Source organism: Mastigoproctus giganteus, chromosome 3 (genome assembly GCF_048544385.1).
Source record: "Mastigoproctus giganteus isolate SK-2022 chromosome 3, ASM4854438v1, whole genome shotgun sequence".
Lineage (NCBI taxonomy): Eukaryota > Metazoa > Arthropoda > Arachnida > Uropygi > Thelyphonidae > Mastigoproctus > Mastigoproctus giganteus.
The window spans coordinates 230,174,458-230,198,139 of NC_143577.1; the positions used below are offsets into that span (position 1 = coordinate 230,174,458).

At 37.6% G+C, this 23,682-nt stretch overlaps 1 protein-coding gene across 1 annotated transcript in view; it reads right to left on the bottom strand.

The window, feature by feature from the left end:
• The window catches only part of LOC150088828 (transmembrane protein adipocyte-associated 1 homolog), a 194,872-nt gene that overhangs the window by 3,839 nt on the left and 167,351 nt on the right, over window positions 1–23,682 (bottom strand). Inside the window, exon 11 of the mRNA XM_090370928.1 lies at window positions 10,736–10,865. Coding sequence (XP_090227054.1) covers window positions 10,736–10,865 — 130 coding nt within the window. The remainder of the gene's footprint in view (window positions 1–10,735; window positions 10,866–23,682) is intronic.

Genomic DNA, 23,682 nt, shown 5'->3' on the forward strand with positions numbered 1-23,682 from the left:
GGTTATCAGCAGCGATTCTTCATGCATTAAGAATCTGTAGGGAAAAGATCCACTAAGTGGCAATGACTATAGTGTATGATGGGGGCTTTACTTAAAGATGTAACTACTGTCAAGGGCAAAGGGAAGGCCTTTTGCTTTCAGAAAGGTGACTACAATAGTCTCAGACAGTTTTTAAATTCTATACAATGGTTGTTGTTTGTTTGGTTTTTAGGAGCATTAACAACTAAGGCCATATTGCTCCGGGATATGTGGTGGTCATTCCCTGACCTTTCCGATTCCTCCGTATTTGGTGGTGACGGGCTTGAACCCCGGTCTAATCAAGAACTGTGCGCTATGCACTGCTGCTCCTTCCCACCTGGCTACGGAGGCGCCCTATACAATGAAACCAACTGATGGTAACACAAACTAAGAAATACTGTTCAAGGCTTAGACCTAAATGGATGTCAGATGAACTTAAGAGACTCGTGGCAGAATAAATTATCAGGTCATACAAATGCCTGTATTAGATATAAACATGTCTATAATCAAGTCACAAGAGAGGTTTGACATGATAAAGCAGATTATGAGAAGTCTAGCAAAGGATGCAAAAAAAAAAAAAAAAAAAAAAAAAAGGCAAAAACTTTTTCACTTATGTAAACACTGGAAGGAAGGGGATGAATCACATTGGTCCTCTTGATATTGATGGTTCAATTGTTGATTATCCTGCTCATGTTGCTGACAAACTGAAAAGATATTTTGTACCTATATTCACACATGAGGAATTCTTTAGGGTAGGGTACGCAAGATATTTAAGGAACTCTAAGAGGGAGCTAAATGATATTGTGATAACCGAGAAGAAACTGGAAGAGAAACTGTTGAAACTAAACATAAAAAAGAGACTCGGGATGGATGGGACCTATCCAGTTATATTAAGGGAGTAAGCAAAGCAAGTAAGCAAACCATAGTTATGAGGGCAACTTTGGAATTAGGGATTGTATCTGTGGACTGGAGAAGTGCAAATGTATCCCCAATTCACAAAGCGGGATTAAACGGTGACATCAGTAATTTAAAACCTGTTAGATAAAGTCATTAGTTAAAGAAGTAATGCAGAATCATCTAGACAGGAGTGCAGTTAACTACCTTCTGTGGGACAAGTACTTTACACCTTTTTACACAGTATATTTTCCATTTTCCTGACAACAGTCACTGGCAATAACTACCTTCTGTGTACAAGTACATTCTACCCTTGGAATTGCTGCTGTGTTGTCTAATGCACAAGTGTATTTTCTGGAGTTCAGGTGCATAACTGAGAGCATTATTTGGCCTCTAAATTTAATTCGTTCAAGGGACATCTACCCTATTCTTGAAACTCTCAGAAATGCCCATCAGAACACTGAATTCACATCTAATTTTCTTACATTCTTTGCACTGAACACACACACACACATATGCACACACAGACACGCATGACATTGTTCCTCAGATGTATCATGTGCCAACCCAGATATCTGCAAACATCAAAAAAAAAAGTAACACATTTTGTAAGGCTGTGATTCATAAGAAAACTGCCACCTTCAGTCTTCCCTGAGCCATTCCTTCTTGAGCCCTTTTCTTTGCTGTTCTAGTCTGAGGCTTGATTTCTGTTTAAATTAAATTTAATTTGAGAATACCCTACACCAAATTAATAAACACCTAATTGCAATTATATGTATTATACTATCAAGTTTATGTTATTATATATATATCTACACTGGTGTTCAAAGAAAGTGCATCACCCCTTAAAATTGCAAGTGTCGTCCGAATAACGTAAGTACATGGCAATATTTCTTACAGATTGAATCAGATAAGATTGACACACGTAGGTGATGATGTACTATTGTATCAGCTGTTACTTTCAGATATATAAGCGCGCTCTGCCAGAGTTGCAGATATTCCTTGCTTGTGTCAGGATGGGGAGTTATGTGCGGTTGACGCCACGAAGAAACAGTGCTATTGTTGATTTATGTGAGGAAGGATGTTCTTCTTGTCATATTGCTTATAGAGTGTCTTGTAATCAGTTGACAGTGAGTACATTTCTTTCCAAACTAAAGAATACTGGTTTTGCTGATAGGAAAAAAGGAAATGGATGCAAATGAGTCTCTACGCCAAACAGGACTGCATTTTGAAGTGTCTATGCCTTAAAAACTGTAAAGCTTCTTTGTCTGAGCTTAAAAGAGAATGGGAAGAACATACAGGAGTGGTAGCAAGTGCAGTAATAGTCAGAAGATGCTTCTTCAAAAATGAACTTGTAGCCCGTCATCCTAAGAAGAAGCCCTCCTCACACAAAAAATGAAAAAGCCTGATTAATTTGGTGTAAAGAGCATGTCAAATGGATCCCTGAGCAGTGGAAGTCAGTTATTTTCTTGGATTGGAAGAAATGCAACCTGCATGGCACTAATGGTAGACAAATGATTCACTGTAGATGTGGTGAAGAACACTATCCAGACTGTATGGTGTTTACAGTGAAATTCCCTACCAGCTAAATGATATGGGGATGTGGGGATGCATTTCGTTGTATCGTGGAGTAAGTAGATCACCTGTAGTTTATAAAAGGTTCCGTAATTGCCAGTGGATACCTGGCTATATTGGAAGGCAAATTGCTGCCAACCATTAGAGACCATTTCAACTTGCCAAGTAACTGCATCTTTCAGGACCACTCTGCTCCTTGTCATCGGGCGAAAAGTGTAAGTAGGCACTTCTGTAGTTACTTTACCTTCATTTCTGCAGCAGAGGTTTGACAGTAATGTGTTTACATTTGTTACAGGTTAAAAATGGTTGGAAGAATGGTCCATTACAACTCTTAGCTGGCCAGAAAACAGCCCAGGCCTGAATCCTATAGAGAACTGTTGGCATCGTGTGGAATCTGCAGTTGCCAGAAAGAAACCAAAGATCCTTCGTGAACTCAAGAAGCCATAATACATGTTTGAAACAAAGAACTATCAGTTGATTATCTTTAGAAACTGATCTTGACAATGCCTCAACGGTGTGCTGCTGTTATCAGGGCCAGAGGCGGTTCAACTAAATGTTAGTTTGCACCTGGTGAACCTTTCATTTTGTTTTCCATTTAAATTGATAAACTGAAGCAAACTGAGGGCTTCTGATAACATTTCAGCCATAATTGTCGTGTTTACCAAAACTGTTGTATAAAGGTTGCAAATGCTCATTTTGGAATATTTTGAGAGCACCTGTCAAATATTACTTAGCTTTGCCTTAACCATTAATAAATCAATTTTGTTTATATTTCTATTTGTGAGCTAGTCATTAATGTAACATACCATCATGAAAAAGGGTTCGAAATGTGAAATTCCTAAGTAATGCACTTTCTTTGAACACCTGTGTGTGTGTGTATATATACAGGTCGACCATCACTAATCCGGCCGCTAGTAATCCGGTTCCACCGCTAATTCGGACATAATTTCAAATTTCCCAGGTTGGCGCACCGACCTGCCGCTACTGTTTTGGTGGTTGGTTGCAGCATCAGCTGTTGGCACGAACTCATAAACACTGGCAAGCCATTCCCACTTGTTTTTCTGCATTTATTATTATAACCTGCTCACATTTAGCCCCAGCCATGGTTCCAATGTATAAAGGAAGTGCCTCTCGTGGTGTAAAGTGCGAGCACCGTACATTATCCATAAGAGATAAAGTTGAACTTCTCAAAAAACTCGACAGTGGTGTGTCTGTGAGAAGTTTAACTCTGCTTAATTGTAAATTCCAGCAATTTCTCTCAGTTCTTCTTATCTTAGTAATTTTCTTTTAGCCATTCCTTTTTAGATTTTTTTTACAACACACTTATACAAACTTGCGGAAAAACACAACACAATATGACGGATAACACAGTGCGCTAACGAACTTGTTTTCACAAAATCTCTAACAATACTGACAAATTTATTGCGATGTTTGAGAGTTTATTTTATCGTAATTAGTTTTATTGCAGCGCTCGCTGCGCATGCAATAAACTAATCACAAACGACCTTCATATGTATGCCGTAATAACGTCACACGTATGTGGCCGACACAGCTTCTCAAGAAATAAAGTAACCAACATATGTGGCCACGTTGGCCACATATATGCGACATAAAAAAAAAAAAACTTTTTTTTTATATACAGTATTTTAAGCAAAAAATGACAACACTGACATTACAATACTTATTTTAGAATTGCTAATCAAATTATTTCCTAAATAATTTTTTGGCCCCTGGGGAATTTTTTCTTAAACTAGCTTGGCAGTCAACGTGTTAAAGGTAGAAGGAGGTGGTTAGCTGTTGGGTAAAATGTATGTGCTAAAATAACCACCGTGAATCGGCAAACTCACTAATCCAGCACCCCACATGTCCCAACGCTGCCGGATTAGCAATGGTCGACCTGTATGTGTGTATATATATAAACATAACAGTATACAGCAGGCCATAATGCCAAAATTTTATTTATTTTTTTATTAAAATTTTACATTTATCCCAATTTTTCTTAATAGATTATATATATATATATATATATATATATATATATATTTTTTTTTTTTGTATAGTTTAAGTACAATTAGTAAAATGGGTAAGATATAGAATAAATATATTTCATATTGGAAAGCTGGTAGCTACTTAACCCTATAATAGCCATAACTGGTCCACGAGGCCAAACCTAGTAAAGGATGACCATTAGTCAAAGTAAAAGTAAAAATAAAACAATTAATAAACAACATATATGATAACACGGTCAAAAGGTAATTTATCTCATAAATTACCTTTTGACCATGTTAAACAGGCAGATGATATCAGAAACTGATAGCTGGGTTAATTGTAGGGGGGACATATTGAAAGGGTTAGCTCTTGAAAAAGTCTCTTTCAATGTGTCCCATGACCTATAATTGACTTGATATATATTATTATTATGTTTATTAATTGTTTTATTTTTACTTTTACTTTGACTAATGATCATCCTTTACTAGGTTTGGCCTCGTGGACCAGTTATGGCTATTATAGGGTTAAGTAGCTACCAGCTTATCCAATATGAAATATATTTATTCTATATCTTACCCATTTTACTAATTGTACTTAAACTATACAAAAAATATATAATAAGACTGATGTAATGTTCTATCTAGATATGTATAGATGGCATTAATCAGTTTGTGTTTAGTTTACTTTACATAAGATATTTATTAATTTTCTATATTTTATATATATATATATATATATATCAAGTTTATGTTATTATATATATGAGGGGGTGATCATTTAATTTGTGGACTGGTGCAAAATTTTATATTTACTGTGCAAACTTTCTGTAACTGCTGCTAGAGGTGCTCTCCCTGATAGCTACCAAGCAGACTCTGTGTGTGCATGCCAGTACTTATCGCGCTAGTGTTGCGTGAAGAGAGTTTTTTTAGCTGAATGTCACTGACGATCGTTTTGAAGCAAGTATATAGACTGAACAGTGATATGTGATTCGCTATTAGCATTAGCACTGGTTGAGGCATATGATGCAAGAAAGAAGCTTATACAGCATCAGCAAAAAAAAAAAAAAAAAAAAAAACCCTTCCCATTTCACCCATCCGGTCACTCCAAATTTGTCTAGTTTAGCCTTAAATTTATTTAAGATATCAATTTCAACAACAAGATGGAAGTCTGTTTCAGCAATCAACTACCCGCTGGCTAAAGGCAAACATCCCCACATCTATTCTACAACTGTCTTTCCTCAATTTGAATCTAAGTCCCCTTAGGTTCTTAATCTGAGCAAGCAGAGGTATCCCGTCAGCATTGAGCCTGCTCAAACGATTCAAGGCCTTATACACCTCGATCAGATCACCTCACAGGTGTCTAGCCTCCAGATGCTGCAACTTGCAGAACTTCAGATTTTCTTCATAAGCACGCCCTTTGTTCCTCTCACCAATCTTGTTACCCTTCTCTGTACTCGTACTAGCAACTATACATCCTTCCTAAAATGAGGCCTCCAGACCTGTACACAGTACTTAAGGTGTGGCCTCACCATCGCCTTATACAAAGGGATAATCACCTCCTTGTCTCTGCTAGCAAAATTCCTATACAGTGGAGCCCCTATATTTGTCACGAAGTTACCCACCGCATGGTCATCGTAGCCTCGCGCCATCGCCCAGCAGTCTGCGTTGTGCGATCATTCAGTGCGCATCACCTGTTATTTTCACTTTGAAATTTTTTTTTAAATTTTGCAATTTTTTGCAGTTACCTTTGTAAAAAGAAGTGACCATGGCCCCAAAAAAGTGTAGCAAAGAAAAACAACCAAAAAAGGAAAGCTGTGGGAACCACAATTGAGTTGAAAAAAGAAATCAATGCTAAGTTTGAAAGTGGAACACGTGTTTCCAACTTAGTGCTAGAATTTAACATGTCAAGAACTACGGTAAGCAGCATAATTAAAAATAAAGAAGCAATTAAAGCGGCTGATGTGGCAAAAGGTGCAAAAATTCTTGCTGCTAAAAGATCAGAAACGTATGAAGACATGGAAAATCTTTTATTAGTATGGATTACTGAAAAACAAATGGCTGGCGATAGTATTTCAGAATCTATCATCTGCGAAAATGCAAGGCAGTTATACAATGATCTGCAGCAAAAGAACCCAGGAACCAGTGGTGATTTCATGGCAAGTAGGGGCTGGTTCGAAAAATTTAAAAGGCAAATGGGCATTCATAGTGTAGTTAGGCATGGAGAGGCTTCAAGCTCGAATGCAGAAGATGCTAAAAAGTTTGCTGAAGATTTCAAAAACCATGTAGACACTGAGGGATTTATCTCTAAACAAGTTTTTAATTGTGATGAGATGGGCCTATTCTGGAAAAAAATGCCTAGAAGAACCTACATCACAAAAGAGGAAAAAGCATTGCCCGGACACAAACCAATGAAAGACATTAACACTCCTGCTGTGTGGTAACGCTAGTGGGGACTGAAAATTAATCCATTGCTCGTTTATCATTCAGAAAATCAGAGAGTTTTTAAGAAGAACAATATCATAAAAAGTAAACTAAATGTGATGTGGAGGGCTAACAGTAAGACTTGGGTAACCAGACAGTTTTTCTTGAAGTGGATTCATGAAGTGTTTGCTCCAATTGTGAAAGCTTATCTAGAAAGTTATAATTTATCTGTAAAGGCCTTCTTGGTTCGGACAATGCTCCTGCTCATCCCCATGGCTTGGAAGATGATTTGGCAGGGGAATACAGCTTTATTCGCATTAAATATCTACCACCAAAAACAACTCCTCTAATCCAACCCATGGATCAGCAGGTCATGCCTGTTTTAAAAAACTTTATACAAAAGCCCTGTTTCAAAGGTGTTTTGAAGTGATGTCGGAGACAGAACTTACATTGAGAGAATTTTGGAAAAATCACTTCAATATCCTCCATTGTTTGAGGATAATTGATAAGATATGGGGGGGAAGTGTCTTCCAGGACAATGAACTCGGCCTGGAGGAAATTGTGGCCAGAGTGTGTGTCAGAAAGAGACTGTGAAGGTTTTGGGTCAGAGCCTGTTTTTGATGAAATTGTGTCTCTGGGTAGGTCCATGGGATTGGAGGTTGATAGTGAGGATATAGAGGAATTGGTGGAGGACCATGGAAGGGAGCTTACCACAGAAGAACTGTTGGACCTTCAAAAGAAAAGGAAACTGAAGCAGTGGAGGAAATTTCATCAGAGGAGGAAGGGTCAAGTAAAGGCAGCATCCCAACTGCTAACATTAAGGAAATGCTGTCCAATTGGGCCAAAATGCAGAGTATGGTTGAGAAGTGGCACCCGAACATTGCCACAGTTAATCAAAATATAAATTCATTCAATGATAATGTGATTGGCTACTTTCGGAAAATTTAAAAAAACAGACAGCATTGGACAAGTTCTTTGCTAAATCGAGTGCTAGTGAATCGTTGGGAAAGGGACAAAAAAGACATTGATCACAAGAATTGGAGTTACCTGATGTTTTAATGGAAGGTGACTCTCCTTCTAAACAATAATTCCTTTCCTCCTCTTCGGCTTTTGCCATCATCACTCCTCAGTAACGGAAAGCTCTGGTTAAATTATTTATTTATTTATGTATCAGATTCGGGGCTGGGAAAGGATTATTCAAATGGAAAAAATTGATTCTATATTCGTCTGATTCAGTATTTGTTCGTTCCTCAGGAACAGATTAATGACGAATATAGAGGTTCCACTGTATATCATTGACAAAACTCCATGACCTGCTCTGGCAGTCCCGTCTGCACTGCTCAGAGAACTTCATATTTGACTGCACAATTACCACAAGGTCTTTTTCATTTTCTACCATCTTAAGTGTAGTACCACACAGTTGGTACGTTTCTCTGGGGTTACTTCTACCCATATGCAGTACTTTGCATTTGTCAAGGCTAAACTTCAGTTGCCACTTCTTATCCCATCTGCCCAAATTATCTAGATCCTGTTGCAGTAGCATACTGTCTTTACTGTTATTAACAATCCTGCCAACCTTTGTATCAACTACAAACTTGGACATTAAGCCTGATATACCTTCATCGATATCATTGATAAATATTGTCAGATGGGGCTTAAATGCAGCGGAAAAAGTTAAAGAGATGAATGAAGCATATGTTATTGTTATTGAGTGTCTTGGTAGGATGGCCATATTTACATGGCACAAGCAATTCAGTGAAGGCCATGAATCTGTTGCAGATGTTTCAAGACCTGGTCAGCCGTCTTCCTCAACAACTCCTGAGCAAATCACAAAAGCCCAGGAAATCTTGGATGAAGACGGTGAATTACATTTTTTGAATTAGCTGTTAGAATGCCCATTTCATATGGTAGTGCTCACATTATTGTGAAAAATCACCTACATGTGTCTACATGGTCATGAACCGGTGCCCGCTGCATTCCAAACAATTTGACTCCAAAGCAAAAACAGCAAAGAATAGACTTGTGCCAAGAAATGCTTCATTGTTTTGAAACATAGGGTCAAAACTTCTTAAATCGAACAGTGACTTGTGATGAAACTTGAATTTTTCACTATGATCCAGAGACGAAACAACAGTCGAGTGAGTGGAAGCATCTCGATTCACCAAGACCTAAGAAACTTTGAGCTTCTCGTTCAGTTGACAAACAAATGCTTATGTTTTTTTGACATAAAAGGCATTCTCGTTACACATTTTGTGCTTTGTGGAACAACTATGAATAAGGAAGAATACTCTGAGGTTCTCAGAACCAAACTTTGCCATGCCATTTGTGAGAAATGTCAAGGACTTTCAGTGTGAACTGGTTTCTCCCTCAAGACAATGCCAGGTCCCATACAGCTAATATCACTGCCATAGATGCAGAGGTTCTGCCACATCCCCCTTATTCACCAGATTTAGCCCTGTGTGATTTCTTCCATGTCTGAAGAAAGCTCTGAACGGCAAGTGTTTCACGTCTGACAACGATGCTCACAGAGCCACAATGGAAGCACTTCACAGTCTTTCGAAAAATGGCTTGCAAGAAGCATTTAATGAGTGGGTACGATGGTGGCAAAAGTGTGTAAAGTTCAAGGGAGGGTATTTCGAGAAGGAGAAATCCACAAAAGATTCATATGATGACAATTAAGATAAGATCTTAATCTTTCACCAGTCTGTGAATTAAATGATCATCCCTCGTATATATTATGCTATCAAGTTTATGCAATGGTTATAAATTAGTTTTATAATAAAATTATCCTAGCTAACAACACAAAAATATGCCAACCTACATGATTAGAACTTTTGAGCTACCTATTTTCCACAATTAAACAGTACAATTCCACTACCATGCACCACACTACAAGTTACTAATTACAAGATACAGTATTCATGCCAAATTGCCAATAAAAAGGCTCTAAGGATATTAAGTCATAAGTTACAAAATCTCTACCTAAATTTAAAAACCTATTTGTTGAACCCAATTTAATATGTTAATTAAGTAAAAAGAAAAAAAAAAAAAAAAAAAGGCAAAATTTTTCAAAAAACATATTTACAAGAGCTCAAAATTCTTTGACTGCACAGTTTATACCCATATGTTCCTACTAAGATGTATACATAAAACAAATCATACAATGGTATTCTGTGTTGAAATGGTTTTAGAAAAAAGACTTAGGGGTGGAGGAGGAAAATCGGTGGTTAGAACGCTGTCAATTGACTGCATAACAAAAGCCAAGATAACAAGGAAATACACACAGATAAATTGAATACGGAGTAAATACTTGAAATAAGTTATCTGAAGTTGATGCACATAAGTTCTGTGAAGAACTAAAGTATCACAGGTGATATCAAAACAGATAATCTCTGCATCTATTATTATAGATTTTTTTTTTTAAGACAGAGAGCACACTACTTACAATAATTGTTTTTGTAAAAGATACTGTTATGGAAACTTCTTTGACATCTATTTTATCTAATAGAAAGCAAACTGTATTGTTAGAGCATTTTTCTTGGATGTGTATTTGATATGGTAGTATATGTTATTTTAAAGGAAAAATGGGTACTCCTGTCTGCATTGTAAGCTTCCAAAAATCAGTATCAAATTACAAAGAAATGAAAAAAAAAAAAAAATGCAATTTATTTTAAAAATAACTATGGTGTGAATATTAATAAGATATTTTAGTATCTTTTTGATCACATACAACTAGATGTGTAACAGTTTATTCAAGGAACGCAGCAGAGTTAAGCAAAAAAATTCATTTTATTAATTCATTTCTTTAAATGAAACTATAGAGAACAAGCTGTGCTTGCCTGATAAATATAATCTGAATCAGTCTTCAGGGAAGAACATGATAGCTGATGAGGTAAACTGACATTATCATCTTCCACAACATCATCAACTTGGGCTTTATATGAGAACATGATACTTGGTTGAGTAACACTAATTAAAAAGTAAAAGTTAACAATTAAAAAAACAAGTGCACAAACCAAAGAAATGCACTAGTAATACAAAGAATGTTTTTGTAAAAACTAAAATCAATAATTTAATATTCTATCCAAGCAATAGATTTTAAAGTATAATTTAAAGAAAAATATAGAACTCTACAACATATTTTTTAAAGAAATTATGCTGCATTGTTTTGTGAGGCTGTGATTTCATTTTTATGAATACTTCTGATATTATGGTAGGACTGTACTGAAAATATTATTCGTTATGCAAATATGACATGTACAACCATTAATAATGTATAGTAGTTATTTGGCTGTTTCACATATGATAAATAACATTATCCACATAGTATTATAAACCATTCACCAATATTATCATCACATATATACACAGGATAAGTTAAAAGCAGCTTCACAAAAAAAAGTGTCTTATAGGTATTTATTATGTTTACAAAGAAGAAACATTGTACTGGGAGAATATTAGAACAACTCCAAAGTTGCAGTGGAAGTGATAGTTGCAATATTTTGATATTATTTTCAACAGCAATGCAGCATGTACTCCAACAGTAATCAATTTCTTGCCAGATGCACTACAACATTGGCTGGAATAACTGTCAACTGTACACTGGGTCCTTAATGTAACCATACAAAAAAAGAAGCCCAATGGTGAGGTTTGGTTTGTTGGCTGGTCAAAGAATCAGAACTGTACATGCTACTCACTGACCTGGAAAGTGGAGATCAAAACAGCATTGACCATTCTTATGGAATTGGAGTAGGGGGATCACCACCTTGTTGGAAGAGCACCTTTTCACTGGTATCATCCTGAGCAATTTGCAGGATCAGATAATTCTCCAGTAGGTATTGGTAAACAGGATTAGTGATTGTCCTTTTTGTAAAAAAAAAGGGTTGTATCCTTTGCAGCGTAAAACATGTTAACTGTGTAAATGTCTCAGATGTGCTCAAACCATGTTGGATTTTTTACTTCTCCACACTTTCATGTTGTGTGTTCACCTTGCCTGTGACGGATTGTGCACTCATCACTAAACACAAAACATTTAAATAGCTCTTCGTCTTCTGTGATCTTAGTACACATGTCCATAGAATGTCTAACGTCTGATCTCATTCTCACTGGCTTATACAATATACTACTTGTATGGTTTTAGATGTCAACTGTTTATTGCAACACTCTCTACTCTGTTTTTTTGCAGTACACAAAGTTTTCTGCTGGCCCAGCACATTGATTTTTGTGGACTGTGGATGAAAATCCTCACTTCTTCAACAGTTTCCTCACTTATGGTAGGCCTGCCAATTGTAGATGGAATGTCTGCTTGGCAGAGCTTTGTCAAACCTTGTAAGAAATTTCCACTTAACCTGTGCAGTAGACTTAATTTCTTCCATCCAAAAAATGGATTATACACATTCTGCACCAGTGTACGTTGCCATTTCTGCTTACATTACAACAGTGTCACAGGTGGCTACTTTAGCAATCAATAACAAATGAGCACGAAAACTCCAATTTTAACTTATTTATTTTTACCACTGTTAGTTGACTGTAGTGAACACATTTACAAACTTTTAAAGCTGTGAAGCTAGTTTTGACTTACCCTATATATATATATATACACACACACACATATATATATATACACACACATATATATATAATATAAATAAAACTAAAAGGATGTATTGATAAAACTGAACGTCTAAAAAAGAACAAAAAAGTATTTAATTTATTTAATCAGATTATGGATCTGGGACACTACTAGTAATAGCGAAAATACCAAGCAACCATAATGAAATATAGACAAATGTATTTGACCAGTGTATTGAGTAGGGTTGCTGACCTGTCAAGTGTAATTACAATGGAATAAATTGAGAATGCCTGCAAGGTAAAAGCAGATTACCTGAAATTAAAATTAACTTAAATATAACATAAAAATAATAAAAATGGTACCTAATGCTGTAGGTCCTAAGACTTTAACTACGTCTTCCATGGGTTTGTAGCCATAACTGTAGGAGCCACAGCAATAGTCAAGGTCTCTGTTTCTGTTATGATGTATACATCATAGCCGACCCGACAGAGACCAAAAAGGAAGGAATAAAAAGAATATAATTCAAAAATAAATAAAAGTAAAATGCTAAAATAAAACTGATAAATTATGAAAGAAGGCAAAATGCCCAGTTTGAAATTTAAACATAGTAAACTTAAGATGAAAGAATAAAGTCAGGTTTTTTGATAACTTACTGCAGGATCAGACCAGAGATGGTGAAATTAGCAGTGTAGTGAACGTACAGGTGTATGGGAGACCAAAGAAATGAGCCAATAGTTCTTATGTATATTTATATCGGTTGAAGTAACCCCAAGTGTGGGGGGAAAGGTGTGAAATAAAAAAGGTGAACAAGGTCAAGGCAGGCACAGTTCCCCTTGACCATTTCACGCTTTCTACCTCCCCCCCCCCACACACACTTCGGGTTACTTCAATCGATATAAATATACATAGAACTACCAGCTCATTTCTTTGGTCTCCCATACAGCCCTACATTTGCTACTTTTCTAATTTCCGAGTTCCCGGTCTGATCCTACAATAAGTTGTCAAAAAACCTTTATTCTTTCATCTTAAGTTTACTTTGTTTAAATTTCAAACTGGGCATTTTATCTTCTTTCATAATTTATTGGTTTTATTTTAGCATTTTACTTTTATTTATTTATTTATTTCGAATTATATTCTTTTTATTCCTTCCTTTTTGGTCTCTGTCGGGTCAGCAATGATGTATACGTTTTGTACGTATACATAAACATCATAACAAACAGAGACCTTGCCTATTGCTGTGGCTCCTAGGGTTTTGGCTGCCGACCCTTGGACGACGTAGTTAAAGTCCTAGGACCTACAGCATTAGGTACAATTTTTATGTTTTTTTTTTATGTGAACCCCAAACACGAGAGGTATTAGAACCTACAGTACTTAGTACCGTTCTTGGGTTGGAGGTTGAGAAGATGAAAGAAGATATTTGTTGACATTGGACTTGAACTTCTGGAGATTGTAATTTTCAGGAAATACGTATGAAGGAAGGTTGTTCAAGAAAATGGCAGTTGAATGAATAAATGAGGAAGATGGAAAGTTGGTTCTGTGGGTTTGAAGTTGGATAGTAAATGGATGTTGGCTGGTGGCGGCACGTGTTCAGACTGTTTTGAAAGAGAGAGCGGGAATTATAGAAGCTAATTCAGAATAACAGTGCCCATGGAAGTATCTGTAGAAGAGGCATGCAACAGAAACAGTACGTCTATGAGAAAGCGAGTGGAGAGACTCTGTTAGAGATGAATCATTAATTAACCCAACTGCCCTCTTCTGAATGGAATCAAGAAACCTGAGAGAGGTTTTGGGGGCACCACCCCAGATGTGGGAACAATATTCCATGGTAGGGCGGATTTGCGATTTATACAGAGTGAGCAGCTGTTTGGAAGAAAAGTAACGCCGAGAGCGAAAGAGAAAACCAAGTTTTTTAGATGCAGAGGAAGCAATATTTGTAATGTGCTTGTACCAAGAGAGATTAGAAGTCAGGGTAATCCCCAAAAGAGATATATCATTTTGCCTAGAAATCAGAGTGTCACTAAAGATAAGCATAGGAGCAGAAGAATTCTTTTGCGAGATATAAGACAAGACTGAGTTTTAGAAGGGTTGAAATCAACTAAGTTGTCTTTGCCCCACTGGAGAATTACCTGAAGATTGGCATTTAAGGAATTGGTAGAAGATTTTCGAGAAGTTGAAGCTGATTGAGCAGGACAAGGTTTCTCAAAATGGAAAGTGGAATGCAGTGTGCTATCATCAGCAAAACTATGGATAGGATTTCCAGTCAATGGAAGAAGGTCATTAATATACAAGAGGAAAAGAGTGGGGGAAAGAACTGAACCTTGGGGGACACCGGCATTAGTGGAGAAAGTTAGAAGACAGAGAGCCATGTACCATCACCATCAGTGAGCGATCAGAGAGAAAACTGGATAACCAATTACTAAAAACAGTTGGCAAACCATAAGATGGAAGCTTGTTTAGAAGACCTTTATGCCAAACACGATCGAAAGCCTTTGAGATGTCCCTTTCCATTGAATTAGTCCATAAATAGATAACATAAGCCGGAATATCACTAGTGGATGGACACTGACGGAATCCATACTGGCGATCGTTGATCAGACTGAAGGTTTCTAGATAGTTTAAGAGTTGGTGGTTAATTGATTTCTCCATAAAGTAGAAAGATTAGAAGTAATTGCAATGGGATGATAATTGGATGGGAGGGATTTGTCACCCTTTTTAGGAACTGGCTGGATATGAGAAAATTTCCAAGTAGAAGGAAAAACACCTTTGGAATAAGAAAGTGAAAAAGGCAACAAAGAATAGGAGTAAGTTCAGAAGGACAAGTTTTGAGAACAAGTGGAGAAATACCATCAGGACCTGGAGCTTTCTTAGCATCAAGATTCGTCAAAATCCTTCTGACATCCTTTTGATGGAAGACCACAGGAGGCATTGAATGGAGCGTATTGGGAATGGTGGGAGGTGTTTTACCAAGATCATTAATACATGAGCTGGAAGAAAAATGGGATGCTAGGAGGTGAGCTTTATCCTTGGCTGAAGTGACAACAGAACTAACTGGTTTGGACAGAGGTGGGAGCAGAGATGGACAAAAGTTGTGGCCAATAGCTTTGGCAAGAGACCAGAATTGCTCGACTACCATTAGGGCAAGAAGCAAGTTTTCTACTCTTAGCCTGTTCAAACTCTAGTTTGGACTGATTAATAACTGCTTTACAATTGTTGTGAGCTTTAGTGTAGGCAGAAAATGCAACTGAAGAATTAGAAACAAGCCAATTACGATATGCAACATTCTTCTCTTGAACAGCCTTAGCACATTTATTGGAAAACCAAGGTTTAGATGAAGGACGAGATTTTAAAGTGGAGTGTGGGAAAAAGGATTCCATTCCTGCAAGAATAATTTCACTGACAAGATCTGAGCAAACTTTGACATCTGAAGTTTTGAAACAGTAATCCGACCAAGGAAAAGAAGTCTCGCAGGTCATCCCATTTTGCATTTTTGTAATGCCAAACAACACGAGGTTGGGAATAGCTATGAGATAAAGGTTGCATTGGAGAAGAGACAATCACCAAGTTGTGATCTGAAGTGCCTAAAAGACCTCTCACTTCGACCATGCACTTAGAAGGGTTGCTTGTGAGAAAAAGATCAAGCATATTGGCTGTACGATTAGGATTGTCTGGTATTCTTGTAGGTAAATGAACAATCTGTGCTAGGTCATTAGTAATTGCAAAAGCCTCAGCATCTCGACCTGCTGGGTTGGTGTGACTAGAAAACGGAAGCCAGCTGGAGTTGTGAACATTAAAATCACCAAGGAAAATTACCTCACTGTTAGAAAAGTTGGACTGGAGAAAGTCAAGTTGCAAAGAGAGGAAGTCAAAGAGCTCCAAGTGATTAGTGGAGTTGGGAGAATGGTAGAGATAACAGATGAATTTGACACAATGAGGTAAAGAGATTTTAAGCCAGAGAAGATCAAAGAGAGGAGATTCCAAATTGCCAAGTCTCTGACAGGGAATATCAGAACGGGCACATGCACAAGTACCACCTTTGAGGTGAAAGGAGTCACACAGCGAATAATTTGGGCATCTGAGATGAGCAGTAGTTGAATCAACTGATAACTGAGATTCTGTCAGAAAAAGTACATGGGGTTTGGCAGACTGCAAGTGAAAATGGACACCGTTGAGATTAGAATTGAGACCACGTATATTTGTGAAATGAATTAGGAAGTGCTTGGGAGGTTTAGATCTTTTCGCAGATAAGCTTGCTCTATTAGTTTGACAATTCATGGTGTATTCAATAGTAAGAAAAAGTGGGTGGGACATGCTGTATGAAGTAATGAAATTTTTGGATATGGCGTACACGTGGTAAGAATATACCCAGACCCTTGACATAACGTGGCCTCGACAATGCTTCCCGCATACACACTACTTGGACTCCCTCCAGTCACTATCTGGCAGAGTAGAGGTAGCAAGATTATACACCAGCTGATCCAGAAGCCTCCTAGAGAGTTACCAATAGGTTCGGTCTGGTGTACTAACTAGCGGCCGGCCTGCGTACACGGTTTTAGAGCTGTATCCTCGAAATGTAAGGAATATTGGATCTCGCCACAACGTTCATCATAACCTCAAAAGTCATCAATCATACTGCATGATGGAAGAGATAGGGAAGGGTTGACCGGAACTTAGCTCTAGGGACTAAACATGGGTTCCATCACTTCAAGCCTCCAATAAGCAAAGTGGTGGTATTTCACTGGTTGCTGATAGTCATCTACCACCTAGTACTGCCTGGTAACATAGAGGGGTGGCATTCCTCCATGTGGTGTGGGCGCCACACCTCGACCCCTGCTTACGTTGGTTCACACCTGGGTGGTCACCCACCATGTACTTGTGCATGGAGGTTATACCCATGTTATTTTTAAGTTAAGTTAATCTTAATTTCATTTAATTTCAGGTAATCTGCTTTTACCTTGCAGACATTCTCAATTTATTCCATTGTAATTACACCCGAATGGTCAGCAACCCTACTCAATACACTGATCAAATACATTTGTCTATATATACACCAGTGAGCCAAAACATTGACTACCTACCAAATATGATGTTGATCCTCCACATGCAGCCAAAACAGCTCGTACCCGGCAAGGCATAAACGCTACAAGATTTCTAAATGTGTCTTGTGGTATCTGGTACCAACACGTAACCAGCAGATCCTTTAAGGTCCGTGGTTGAGATGCCGCAGATCAGAGTTGTTGTTCCAACACAAACCACAGATGCTCAATGGGAATGATGTCTGGGGAAATTTGGAGGCCAGGACAATACCTGGAAGTCTTCCTCGTGTTCTGTGAACCAGTCTCAAACAATCCGGGCTGTGTGGCATGGTGCATTATCCTGCTGAAAGATGGCACTGCCAGAGGGGAAGACCGATGCCACAAAAGGGTGTACCTGGTCAGCAATGATGTTTAAGTAGGTGGTAGACATCAGAGTGTCCAGCACATGGATGACTGGACACAGGGTATCCCAGCAGAACATCCCCCAAAGATTCGATGCTCACATGCCCATTGTAGGTGCTGTCACTAGTGGCTTGTGATTAGTATGGGCACTTGGAGCGGCCTATGGCTATGCAGCCCCATTTTCATTTGATGTACTGTGTGTTGTGACACATTACTCCTGTCACCAGCACTCCAATTACCGGCAAGTTGTGCCAGTTGCCCTTCTGTTGCCACGTACCATCCGGGAGAGCCGTCGCTCACCTCGAGCATCAATGAGCGTGGTCGTCCAACACCTCACCGGCGGATCGTGGTTTCCCCTCCTCCGACCACTTTCAGTCGGTACTTAAAACGGCTAGCTGTGATCACCCCACCAGCTGTGCCCTTTTGGATATGCTCTGACCCAATTGTCTGGCCATTACAATTTGGCCTTTGTCAAACTCGCTTACGTCCGTTGCCTTTCCCATCTGAAGAACATGAGTAACACTGATTAACGGAGCTGCAGTTGCTTCAATTTGCATACCGACTTGCTGGTCATAATGTTTTGGCTCATCGGTGTATATATATTCTTGAACACTACTTTTAAGCCTATGTTCTATTTTTATTAAATTTTCAGTTGTGACAATGCTGTGGTTATGCGGCGTTAATGCTATTGTAGGATCAATTAAACATTATATGCGTATTGATATATTAGGTCAAAGTCCCAAATGATTTTTGTTTTGTGAGTGGTAGTGAAAATTTAATTTTTATTTTATTTTATTTTTTTATGGGTGGGAGGCATTACCAGTAATTAAGGCCTAACTAACTGGCTAGCCATCGTTGTTCTAGCAGTTGTTGGTTTGCCTATAGTTCTATGTTAACAAATATATAAATGTAAAGTTTGGAAAGATTAGAGGTTTAAAGTTAGACGAGAAAGGAAATAAAGGGAATTATTAAAGATTAAATCAAGAAAAATTAGGAAAATAGCTAGGAAGAGTCAGGAAGGTGACATTCCTTCACATGGCCATCTCTCTGCTACTTCCTCAGCTTTGAGCAGACAGATAGCCATACTAAAAGAATGCCTCATGCATACCCATTTCTGTAGTCTCAATAACAGTTTTGCTTATAAGTATTCATATTTAGTTATGGATGTCCTAATGTAATAAGGCAATTTTTTTTTTTTTTTTTTGTTAATTTAGTTTTAAATATTTGGATTTTAGTTAGCTGAAAACTGGGATTGGGACCCAAAGCTCAATGGGTATGCATCAGAGTAAATATAAAAAGTATATAGGTATTTACCTGTGAACACTATAGCTGGTGGTTTGAACGAGAAAGCACATGCAATGTGCCTGGGAGCCACTTTATAGGAGGCCAGGGTGCTCTGGCCTGATTTGTTCATTAGTCGGCATTAAGAATTATATATGCTTAAGGGATGGGTTAAAATGTTTGTTTGTAATTATGTGACCTGTATTAAATTTGTAATCAATGGTTAGGAATTGCAGTGAATACCTATATAGATGTTTAGGTTAATGCATTTTAAGATTACACTTTTTTTTTTTTTTTATTGTAATGTTATCTGCTGGACAAGGACTGGTATAACCTTTCTACAGCATAACAGCCCATGTGTGCCCAGTGGGATAACTATATACATATTTACATACCCCCCATCGGTGATTTTAACCTTGTCGTGCTTTGGACTTTATTATAAGCTGAATGCAAGGTGTAGTTGTATTTGCTTTTGTTGCTGTTTATATCACTTTGTTGTCAAATTTACAATATCCAGTGAAGTTAGTGCTATAAAGCATTGGGATTGGCATCGGGTTCAATGTAGCCAGGGTCAGCATGATTACTCCTATTATAGTTATTGTTGTATTAGGGGTTGAATTTGGACATCCGGGTTGTAGTGTGGTTAGACAGCGAGCCTTGTCTGAACGCAATAAACCTGGGGTCTAAAATCAAAATAATAGAAATCAAACTAACAGAATAATACACATCTGTAGTAACCAGGAAAACATGCATGATGCATTACAAAAACTAAAAACTAATTTAATCCAGAACAAAATACCTGTTAAGTTCATCAGATACCATATTAAAGCAGCCATTCAACCCTACATCACCCCAACATTGACCCTAGTAGGGCCACAGAGCAACTGTTTGGGCCCCTATTAGACCCCCAGGTTCATTGCGATCAGACAAGGCTCATTGTCTGACCGCACTGCAACCCGGATGTCCAAATTCAACCCCTAATACAACAATAACTATAACAGGAGTTCTCATGTTGACCCTGGCTACATTAAACCCCATACCAATCCCAACACTTTATAGCACTAACTTCACTGGATATTATAAATTTGGCAACAAAGTGATATAAACAGCAACAAAAGCAAATACGCTACACCTTGCCTTCAGCTTATAATAAAGTCCAAAGCACCACAACATTAAAATCACCAATGGGGGTATGTTTGTTTATTTGTTATTTGAGTTTTAGGAGCATTAGCAACTAAGGCCATATTGCTCCAGGATATGTGGTGGTCATTCCCTGACCTTTCTGCATCTTCCGTATTTGGTGGTGACGGGCTCGAACCACGGTCTAATCAAGAAGCGTGTGTTACGCACTACTGCTCCTTCCCACCTGGCTACAGAGGCGCCATGGGGGTATGTAAATATGTATATAGTTATCCCACTGGGCACACATAGGCTGTTATGCTGTAGAAAGGTTATACCAGTCCTTGTCCAGTGGATAACATTATCAATTTGATTTATCAATATATAAAAAAAAAATAAAATAAAAAAATAAAAATATAGGTATTTACCATAATACCCAACCATCAATTAAAAATTTAATACAGGTTGCATAATCACAAACAAACAAATTAACCCCTCCCTTAAACATATATAATTATTAACAACAGACTAACCAACAAATCAGACCAGATGGCACCCCGGCCTCCTATAAAGCGGCTCCCAATTACATTGCACGTGTTTTCTCGTTCCAACCACCAGCTATAGTATTCGCAGGTTTATATACCTATATACTTTTTATATTTACTTTGATGCATACCTTTTGGCTTTGGGTCTCGATCCCAGTTTGCAGCTAATTAAAATCGAAAAATTTAAAACTAAATTAATAAATTAACAAAAAAGAAAAAAAAAAATTATTTGCCTTATTACATTAGGACATCCATAACTAAACATGAGTACTTATAAACAAAACTGTTATTGAGATTACAAAAACGGGTATGCATGAGACAATCTTTAAATATGGCTATCTGTCTGCCCAAAGCCCCCGAAAAAGTAGCATAGAGTTGGCCATGTGAAGGAACGTTACCTTCCTAATTCTTCTTAGCTATTTTCCTAATTTTTATTTACTTAAATCTTTAATAATTACCTTTATTTCCTTTCTCCTCTAACTTTTAACCTCTAATCTTTCCAAACTTTACATTTATATATTTGTTAGATTGATTCCATGTTAATTGTTAACATAGAACTATAGGCAAACCAACAACTGCTAGAACAACGACGGCTAGTCAGTTAGTTAGGCCTTAATTACCGGTAATGCCTCCTGCCCCAAAAAATTTCACTACCACTCGCAAAACAAAAATCAATCGGGACTGTGAGCTAACACACACACACATGCACGCATGCATGCACATAACACCTTATTTGCTTTGGGCAAATGAAATGCAGTGATCTGCAGCAATGGTACTTTTTTTTTTTTTTTTTTTTTTTGCTTATAGTTTTCATGAACATTCTCTTTCATCTTTTTCCTATTACCATAATTAAAGCTCTTAAGACTATCACATAAAAATTTAAAGCAACAGTGTCAAATGATATCATAAGTGCTATATATAAAGATATAGTAACTCTACACTGACAGCATGGGGGGGAAGAGAGAGAGGAGGAGAAGAAGAAGAGAAGTAGGTTGATTAGGCAACAAAATCAAGACACCACAATCAAGTTTGTCATATATCTTGATTTTCTACCCTTCTAGGCACTCCATTGATCCAAACAAGTGATAATCACTGGAGACTAAATCCAGGACTGTAAGGAGGATGTTCCATGATTTTTCAGTCTAAGGTTGCTAATATTGTCTTTGTCAAATGTGGATGTGCAACAGAATGATTCACTCTGAAAGTTTCCTAGGCCACTTTATTGTGAATTACGCTATAAACATCATTGAGAAGCAAGATGCGTAATAAAGCATTAACTGTTGTGCATGGGAGCAGAAAATCAATCAACAGTAATCAACCTTTCTGAATCCCAAAAGACCTTGTCATAGTCCTGCCAACTGAAGGCTGTCTTGAATTTTTTGTGTGGCAGGATCCTTTGTGGCACATCCCACACTGGACCTCCCTCACTGAGTCTAGAGTGAAATACCGTATTCATGCCTCTGTCAGAAGTTACTGTTTGCTGCAGAAGTATATTTCCTTCCAGTTCAAACTGGTACAGATGTTCAGTGGAAACAGCAGCACTTTCCCTCCTTTTTGTGGAGGAGGTGAGCCTTTAGATGTTCATTGTCAAACATTGGCATCATTGAAACACACCATTCACACATTCTTGACCAATGTGTCCATTAATAATTGTCTAAATTTTCAACACTTATGCACACTTTTGATGCAAATGCATGCATGCACACAACACCTTATTTGCTTTGGGCAAATGAAATGCAGTGATCTGCAGCAATGGTACTTTTTTTTTTTTTTTTTTTTTTTTTTTGTGCTTATAGTTTTCATGAACATTCTCTTTCATCTTTTTCCTATTACCATAATTAAAGCTCTTAAGACTATCACATAAAAATTTAAAGCAACAGTGTCAAATGATATCATAAGTGCTATATATAAAGATATAGTAACTCTACACTGACAGCATGGGGGGGAGAGAGAGAGGAGGAGAAGAAGAAGAGAAGTAGGTTGATTAGGCAACAAAATCAAGACACCACAATCAAGTTTGTCATATATCTTGATTTTCTACCCTTCTAGGCACTCCATTGATCCAAACAAGTGATAATCACTGGAGACTAAATCCAGGACTGTAAGGAGGATGTTCCATGATTTTTCAGTCTAAGGTTGCTAATATTGTCTTTGTCAAATGTGGATGTGCAACAGAATGATTCACTCTGAAAGTTTCCTAGGCCACTTTATTGTGAATTACGCTATAAACATCATTGAGAAGCAAGATGCGTAATAAAGCATTAACTGTTGTGCATGGGAGCAGAAAATCAATCAACAGTAATCAACCTTTCTGAATCCCAAAAGACCTTGTCATAGTCCTGCCAACTGAAGGCTGTCTTGAATTTTTTGTGTGGCAGGATCCTTTGTGGCACATCCCACACTGGACCTCCCTCACTGAGTCTAGAGTGAAATACCGTATTCATGTCTCTGTCAGAAGTTACTGTTTGCTGCAGAAGTATATTTCCTTCCAGTTCAAACTGGTACAGATGTTCAGTGGAAACAGCAGCACTTTCCCTCCTTTTTGTGGAGGAGGTGAGCCTTTAGATGTTCATTGTCAAACATTGGCATCATTGAAACACACCATTCACACATTCTTGAACAATGTGTCCATTAATAATTGTCTAAATTTTCAACACTTATGCACACTTTTGATGCAAATCACACACTGTAATTTATGTTTACAAAAAATAAAAAACCCTTTACACAACAAATATTCACAACTTTAATAACTATCTGCTGCACAGATGTGTCTTCAGAAAATGTGTTGCACCAATCATAGCACATGCTTGTACATGATAGGGCTTCTTTCCTAT